This window comes from Manacus candei, unplaced genomic scaffold (genome assembly GCF_025592945.1).
Source record: "Manacus candei isolate 608988 ecotype Guabito, Panama unplaced genomic scaffold, ASM2559294v1 h1tg000034l, whole genome shotgun sequence".
NCBI lineage: Eukaryota > Metazoa > Chordata > Aves > Passeriformes > Pipridae > Manacus > Manacus candei.
In genome coordinates this window covers 2,870,664-2,878,949 of record NW_026138082.1, presented here as the reverse complement: position 1 = coordinate 2,878,949, position 8,286 = coordinate 2,870,664, and the positions used below count along the sequence as shown (strand labels likewise).

Genomic DNA, 8,286 nt, shown 5'->3' with positions numbered 1-8,286 from the left:
ACTCAGTTTGAGGAAGTGTGAGCATTTGCACCATGTAAGAGCATCCACATCAATACACACCCACTCTAACAACCACAGTTAGAAAACCAAGTACTTTGCCAAGTTGTATCCATGGTAAGACTTCTACGGGTACAGTTTGATGGAATAACCATCACACACCTAAGCAAAATTATCTTAGTTTAATTTTTTTTTAAGCTGGCTAAAGCCTTTGTTTTAAAACAAGACAGAGCTAATGGAAGTATTTTTCAGGATTTTACTGCAAACCAATGGGTTTGGTCACAAAAAATATGATACATATAACCATGTTAATTATATTACATTACAATGATGGTATACATTACAAGTAAGTCTGTGAGTTTAAATATACATCTAGAGTTACAACTGAATGTACATATCTTTTTTACAATACATACAGTCAGGAATGAAAATCCCTCAAACCCCAAAACCATAAATAATGCCCGTTTTACAGATGATATCTTTTAAACTAAAAGGGGGGGGAGAAAAAAAAGGGTAAAAAAAAAAAGAAACCAACAGCTTTGACTGACTGCAGCTGGGGCATTTTGGTCCATAAAAACCCTTTCTAAAAATAGAAATCTTTTTTCATAGCAGCAATGCTTTCTTCAAGCATTTGGATACAAGTAATTGTGAGCCCATCTCAATAATTTTAGTTGACTGTATAGATTTACAAAAGAAATTTCAAAATTACACTTAATTTATCTTCCAAATATGGAAGAAACAAACAATGCCCCACATTGTGGTATCCTGCAAGTGTCACACTGATACTTTAAACTAAGTCCATCTGTAGCACGCAGACCTCACGCATACCATTTGTTCACATAGTAAACCCACATAAATGAACTGAGAAACACACTCTGCAACAGGGAAAGCTTTGGAGCTCACAAGATCTCATCAGAAAAAAAAAGGCACATTTCATAAAATCCTTATCACGTTCAGATAGATCTTCAGGCAAGGCTTTTCAAGCACGATTTCAAAACAGCTTGTTCTTACTCCTACAATCTGCCATAGCGGTCTATGGCAGCAGTTGCTACGGTTTTTCTTTCCAGGGAGACAGCACCACTTTGGGGGAAGAACAAATGGAAATGAAAAGCCTGTAAAGCTCATTTAGAGAGTGATGTGCTCTTCAAAAAAGCTTCCAGCAAACAGTGTAGTTGAAATTAAGGCTGCAAAGCTGCCACAGTGGAAATGTGCAAATTCTCTTTCAAGATGACTGGTCAACTGGCAGTTCCACCAGAAGGCCAAACAAAAAAATAAAAATAATAGTTGTTATTATTATTAAAAAAGAAAGAAAGAAAAATGTTCACAAGAAAGAGTCCACGGGTGGGGCATATGAGAAGCCCAAAAAAGCCTCAGCGGCTTCTTTGACACTGGCAGTGATGAGGATGCTGTCTGGGGACTGGCCAATGGAGTTGGGGACTGGCTCATCTGTGAACTCCGGATCAAAGTGTCGCAGGTCACTAGGGCCGCTCTGTGGAAAGGGCAGAAAAGGAATTTAGACCCAAATGTTTTGTGAGTGCATACATAAATTCAATGTGGAGACAAGCACCCTTGTGCAGAGACTCATAGTGTTATCACCTCAGTCCTACTGTTCAACAGTCTTTGACTCTTTTAGTTTGACCTTTGGGGTTTTCTATCCTGCTGAGTATTGTCTTACTAAAAAGAAGATGATTCAATTTAGTATGCTACACTCCAACTAAGCTCATGCAACAGAAACCAAATGCAAACATGCCTCTCTGCTACACAGCAGTTTATGAAGCAGGACTTTGATCTCTGGGCTAGTTATTAAATGCAGTTTCTAAAATGCTCAGAAAACGAAAGAACAACCTCCATAACCAGATTGCTCTCTTTCAATGTTAGTATCTGACAAGCCAAACGTAACTCTGCCCTTGGGAACCTTACCTTCCCCTTTGGTAAAACAGGGATGCTGGTGATTATTTATAAATCGCCATGCAAATGAAGCACGAGACACCAAAAAAACCAACTAAATTTAGCTTGACCATCAGCAAGAAGTCAGTCACCACTTATTTTTAACCTTGTTTGGACAGACACAGAGGAAAAATTGTGTTCCCCAAACACAGCCATCCAGCCACTTCCTCCCGGCCCCTGGGCACCCCACAAAGGCAAGCGGGAAAAAGACAATCTCCATACATTCTATAATTAGAAGTGATACGTACCACATTTGGGTTAAAAGGGGGTGTAATCTTCTTATTAATGAGATCATCCCAGTTAATTGGGGAGAAGAAGATGTGATTCTTAATCTCCATCTGTTACAGAGAGAAAAATAGATTAATTCAGACCCATGTAAACAGTATGGCCTAGTCATCCTCCCGCACTGCCTGCAGGCGCCGGCCAGTTTGCACTTACAAAGTCCTCCTTGGCGCCAAGCCTCTTTGTCCTATCCTTCTGCAAGAGGCCTTCCAGGAGATGTCTAGCTGAGTTGGTAATATTTGGCTTCAGCTGCAAGGGTTTGTTCAAGATATTGTCGTACATTTCTGCTGTGTTCCTGCTGTAGAAGGGTGGCTGTGGGAAAGAGAAAGAAGTTAATGAGGTTGACAGGCGGGCACAGGGTTTCTTGTGGGGAAAGGTTGAGTAAGCTAGTTTATCTGTCATGAAGGATTCTTTGCTTACCAAACCATAAAGCATCTCATACAGGACCGCTCCAAGGCACCACCAATCCACAGTCCGGTCGTAGGGCTGCTTATGGAGAACTTCAGGAGCAAGATACTGTGAAAGAGAAGGGAAAGGGCAATGTTAGCCAAAGGGATCTTTACAGTTAGGAAAGCCTCCCCATTCTTGAATAAAAGCATCTTACTGAATTCCAACAATATCTAAGTTAAAGGAAAGCTATAAGATCTTTATAAACAGGGAGACGGCTTGAGAGCCCTGATCCTGTTCAACAAGCTCTACGTGTCCTACACGTCCTCACTGGCAGCCTTATATTACAAGGCCTGTAATAGCCCCTGCTGTATCTAACCAGCCATACGTATACATGGCAGGTACCAGATTTCACTGATGACAACAGCACTTGCTGTTGCTCTGCAAGCGGTGGGCTGAGGGCTGGCTGTACCTCTGGTGTGCCGCAGAAGGTGGAGGTCGTGCCATTGTGCTCTATGTTTTCTTTGCAGAGTCCAAAGTCAGTCAAGACAATGTGCCCCTGTGAATCGAGCAGGATGTTCTCTGGCTTCAAGTCTCTGCAAGAAGAGATGAAAGAAGACAAGTGGTCATTAGAGAAGATGTAGTGAGAAGATTTTAGGTGCAACTGTTTACAGAACTTCACTAAGCCACCACAGAATATTAAAAGTAATTCTGACCTCATACTGAGATCAACTTTGTAATGCTTATTCAACAAACCACATGTTTTTTTCAGTACAAAGTGAAAAAGGCTGCTTACCGGTACACAATGTTCAGGGAGTGCAGATAGCCCAGTGCACTGGCAATTTCAGCAGCATAAAATCGGGCTCTCGGCTCCAGGAAGCAACGCTCCCTCTGGAGGTGGTAGAACAACTACAGGAGACAGAGAGAACAAAGTTGTGTAAACAGCCCCAAAGCCTGTTAACAATGCACTTAATTAGACTCAACGTATATAGCAAGGGAGAACAATAGCAGGAAATGGCCTAATGATCCTTGGTAGTTCAAAACTTGGCAGGCAGAAACATTCAATCTACTAAATTTTGCCCCGTGACTCTTCCCCTTGCAACTTTTTTTATTTAAAAGAAGGAGTGAAAATGCCTACCCTACCATCATGCACATGATAGGAAATACTATTCAATTTCTTACTGCTTACCTCTCCACCATTGATGTAGTCCAGGACAAAATACAATTTATCTGCAGTTTGGAAGGAAAAGTGAAGCCCGACCAGGAAGGGGTGTTTCACATTTTTCAGCAAGACATTGCGTTCTGACATAATGTGCTTCTCCTGAAAACATAAGAAATAATTAACGTTTAGCACACTTGCTTAGTAATAGCAGTAAAAATGTATTTGATGGACATTGCAATGGCATCATGAAGGGTAGCTTACCTCCTTCTTCTTCAGGATTGCTTTTTTCTGCAGGACTTTAACAGCATAGAACTGCTCTTCTGCCTTATGCCGTGCAAGGAGGACCTAAAAGTGCATAAAATTCCCAAACTGAGCAATACTGAAATACAGAAAAACTTGTAAACACAACCTGCAACAAGCCTTTATGTTAAATGCTGAGGACTGCCACATCCCTCTGGTTCAATGTGCAAGCTCTTTGCTGGAAATGCCTAACAGTGTTACCATTCTGGCAAAATAATCTAGCCCAAAGATTTTATGTTGTTTCTTTCCCTTCCAAAAGCAAAGTATATGTATTTCCCCCAGTATCAGTGCACTGCACTCCCCAGCTCTTCTATGACTCATTCAAATGCAGCATCCCTGCTCCCTCTCCCTCTCCAGCTATGCTGAGAACCAGGCACTGGGCAGCAGGACGTACTCTGATTTGGTTTAAATGACCACCATTCACTAAAAGCCAGTAAGAACCCCAGTATCTAGTATTTCATAGAAGAGTTGAAGAATAAATAAATTACAATGGAAAAAAGTTAAGCTTACCTTCCCAAAACTGCCTTTTCCAATCACTTTTAAGAAATGAAAGTCTGATGGTTTGGCATGTGGGTTGGATGATGGGCCAAGATTGATCTGCTGTGAAGGACTGGGCTAGAAAAAATAGACAAATCACATTTATTAAAACAGTTCGGCAGTGAGTCTCAACAATGTATCTTTTCAAAAAATATATAAATAAAGTGACCTTGAAAATGAAGATTAGCCCTCTTCTTGCCACTAAAACTTTAATATTGACCTCTACCAGATATCTTAAACTATTAGGTAGTGCCTAAGAAGAGCCTAACAGCCATAGCTTACTGAAAAGTTCTTGCTGAAGTCTTAGGCACATTTCATACTGAAGTAACAAATAATAAAGCTTTTTTAAAATTTTTTCTCCATGTTTGGAACAGAAAAACTTTCAGGTTAACCTGATTACTCTTTCCTATTTACATCAGTGTGCTATGAGCTGAACTAAAGTAATACCCATGATGCTTATTTTGCCATACTGCTATTACTGGCCGACTTGATGTTCTAAAAATGTCTGAGTAAAATCTACTTACCGGAGGAGAAGGATTAGCATTCATAAGTTCAGGCTCATGAGGCTGGGAGATTTTCAAGATAGACTGAACTTCAGGGCTGAAAGGATAAGAGTGCACATGATTACGAGAGTTACCAGAGGCAGCAGGCATATCTTTCCACTAGAGGGCAAGCACGCATCACGAAAGAGAAGTTTTGGTTGAGCCGACTACAGAAGGCAACTAAAACAATCTAATCGATTAAAGGTGTAAAATTAATCTAGAGAAAGTAAATCCCGTCAAACAAAGAAATTTACTTATATTTTAAATACATTACAAAATAGGGACGGGTCACTAAAAATCTCCTTTGACGTATTTGTCCCAAATCTAGCCCGCAAAGATCGTTGCCGAGTGAGTAATACCTCAACAAGACCAATTAACTCTTCCATAACAGTCATGCCGGAGGCATTACCGTAAACAAACATTATTTTCAAACTAGACCTCGCAATACGTAATGATATTTGTGACTAAAATCCGCCCAAAATTCCTGATACTTACTGCTTGCATGCATAGGAGTTGGTGGCTATCTTCTGAATGAAGTCGTTTAGTCCCATTCTTCTCTGCTTCATGAAAGCTACAAGGAAAAAGGACAAGGAAAGGAAAAACAAAATCGTTAAGCCACCCTATCAGAAAAATCACAGTCCCTTGAGCATCTTCGAAGAAGCCCCCGCTGCTCACCGATGAGGAGAGCCACCATCCCCCTCATCTTCGAGTAAGTCAAGGTAGGACCAGACGCCTCGGCTGCTTTCACGGTCATTTTAGAGAGAGAGGCGGATAAACTGCAATGGTACGATACCACCGGCTCCCAGCACCGCACTGACTTGGCGAAGCACCCGACGGCGTTTAAGTGGCGGCGGTGATGGGCGGGACGGGGCGGGGCAGCGACGATTGCTCCCCCCTTCAACGTCCTTGGGGGGGCAGCCACTGGCCGCCTCCGAGGACGTCGGGGGAGGGGGGGAGAGGCGGTGGTCGGGGAAGGCAATTGTCGCTGCCTTTGCTACCTCCCTGCCTTAGGTGCAACCCTCAGGGGACGCCGCTACAGCACCCTGACCGTGCAAAGCATCCACGGGTGAACGTATCAGATATTTTATTTTTTTTTTCGGACAGCTAACTTCGTAGCCCCATATCTCTCTCTCTCCCCCCCCCCCCCCCCCGCTTTTCTTTTGTATCCTGGCCCCACTTATTTTTGCGGTTATATAAAGTTTAAAATCTGGCTCTGTCCTGGACGAGCACCTCTTCCTAAAGTGTGGGTGTACCCCCCCATCCCGCAGCCTGCATCCGCTCCCGGTCCCGCCGCCCGGGGTGAGCGGCGATAAGGGACGCTGACGTTTCCTTGAAGGAGCTGCAGTGACTCAGAAGAACAAAATTTCCTGCCCGGTATTCAATAAAACAAACAAATGTCCCTTCTGTGCACTGCCCTAATCCTGGCTGGGACATTACTGATAGGGAAAAGGAAAAAAAAGTATTTTTAAATGCCAAAAAGGGAAATAATAGAAAATAAAATCTGTCCCCTTAACTTGGAGGAGAGCGCAGAGATCTGCTTCTAGAAAAGGTGGGGATATGCCCGAGGGCTGGACAAGTGCAGTTACGGAGAAAAAAAGAAAAAAGAGAAACAGCTCAGCTACGCAGATTTTGTTTCTACTGTAAGCGGTTATTTGGGAACACCGTGTACCCAGGATTTAATGGCTCAGTCGCTGCCTTGCGGGTGCACCGGGGGCACGTCAGGAGCGCTGGTGCATGCACGAAGGCCAAGGTTAAAGGTGCAGCCGGGGACCTCCTCCCGGGGGGCGCGGGAAGGCACAGCGAGGGATATCACAGCCTCCACCTACTCTCCCCTGCCGGGGCGCATTCCCGTTCGCAGCCCTGGCAGGGGTCAGGCGCGGTCGGGGGTTGCCGGGCTCCTGAGCCCTACAGGCGGCTGGAACTTTCCACCCGACGGGACGTTATTCATGCGCGTGTTTAGCCTCGCTGTCTGAGCGATGGGCGCTGGGCTGCGGCCAGCGACTCCAGCTGCAACCTGCCCCCATCCCCCCCCCCCCCGCTCGGAGCCCATCTTTTTGCTCTTTATTTTTTTTCTCTCCACCCGCTGCTGCTGCCTTCCCCCACAACCACGGCAGGCCGCTGGGCGGCATCCCTTGGCAGCTGCCTGTACCCTGCCCCTCGGGGGGGATGATGGCAAGCACCCCAGCACAGCAGGGGTGCAGCTCAGTCAAACGCTGCTGCTCACCCTGAACAGCAAGACGGATGAGCCGGAATAAAGAGAGACCCCTCCTCGGCGAGGTGGGCACAGGTCTTTAAAAAGCGCTGCAAAGGCCTTATACGGAAAGAGCTCCGAGCCTCCGGTATCCTTCCCGGAGCAGGGGGGCCTTGTCCGGCCCCGCCGTCCCGGAGTGGGGAAGTGGAAGAGAGCTGGCGCCAGGGAAGGATGGGGTGACGAGAGAGGCAAGGAAATGCGGGCTGCGGCTGGCGGGACCTTACGTTCTCCCACTTGTTGCTTTCCTCTGTTGCGGAGCGAAACTACCACTCTCACTAATGTAAGTGGACAACAACAAAAAAAATAAAATATCCCACAATAAAATAAACAACCCGCCAAAAATGCTTCATAAATTGGAATAGACATAGCCAGTTTCCTCTGCCCCTTAGGCGCTTTCAGAACGCTGCTGTTAAAATTCATCCGCAGTTTGGAGGGTCACCGGAGTTCCCCTCCGCTGCCCCCCTGGCATCTCCCTCTGGGCTCTACGACGCTGGCCCCCGGCACACTCCTGCCAGCTGAGCGCAGAGGCGAGCGGCTCCCAGCCCCAGGGCAGGCTCCAGCAAAACCCACTCGTTCTTCTGCTCAACTTGCCAGGGGCTGACACCCACTGCCCTCTTCCCCGCTCAGCTGCGGCCCCCCACGCTGCCCCCAAGCGCCCCCGCTCCAGACGGCTACACCACCGCACTCGCCCCGCTTCGCGTCAGTCTTTTTGCAAGGGTTCCGCTGCTCTCTCCAAGTCACCTGGCCTCTGTTCGTGTCATTCGCTGCCTCAGCTGCACCCTGCACGCAGCCGCCTGTATACCCCGGTGCACCGCTGCGGGGGAACCCCGCTGCTGGAGGGGTTATTTTCCCCGCGGAGAACAGTTTTCCTGCCAGGGCAG

The 8,286-nt window shown here is 46.0% G+C and overlaps 1 protein-coding gene across 3 annotated transcripts in view; it reads right to left on the bottom strand.

Annotated features, from left to right (window-relative positions):
- Positions 1–239: 239 nt before the first annotated feature.
- SGK1 (serum/glucocorticoid regulated kinase 1) overlaps positions 240–8,286 on the bottom strand; it is a 66,296-nt gene continuing 58,249 nt past the window's right edge. For 2 of the 3 annotated variants that reach the window (XM_051792603.1, XM_051792601.1), the window contains 11 exons: positions 5,650–5,725; positions 5,137–5,212; positions 4,586–4,690; positions 4,037–4,120; positions 3,803–3,934; positions 3,410–3,522; positions 3,086–3,209; positions 2,647–2,742; positions 2,383–2,538; positions 2,193–2,282; positions 240–1,486 (listed from right to left, as the gene is read on the bottom strand). In XM_051792603.1, the coding sequence (XP_051648563.1) occupies positions 1,319–1,486; positions 2,193–2,282; positions 2,383–2,538; positions 2,647–2,742; positions 3,086–3,209; positions 3,410–3,522; positions 3,803–3,934; positions 4,037–4,120; positions 4,586–4,690; positions 5,137–5,212; positions 5,650–5,725 (1,220 nt within the window). In that variant the 3' untranslated portion in view covers positions 240–1,318. Of the gene's footprint in view, positions 1,487–2,192; positions 2,283–2,382; positions 2,539–2,646; positions 2,743–3,085; positions 3,210–3,409; positions 3,523–3,802; positions 3,935–4,036; positions 4,121–4,585; positions 4,691–5,136; positions 5,213–5,649; positions 5,726–5,829; positions 6,293–8,286 lie in introns of those variants that run through there. The other variant, XM_051792602.1, reaches the window with a different exon arrangement.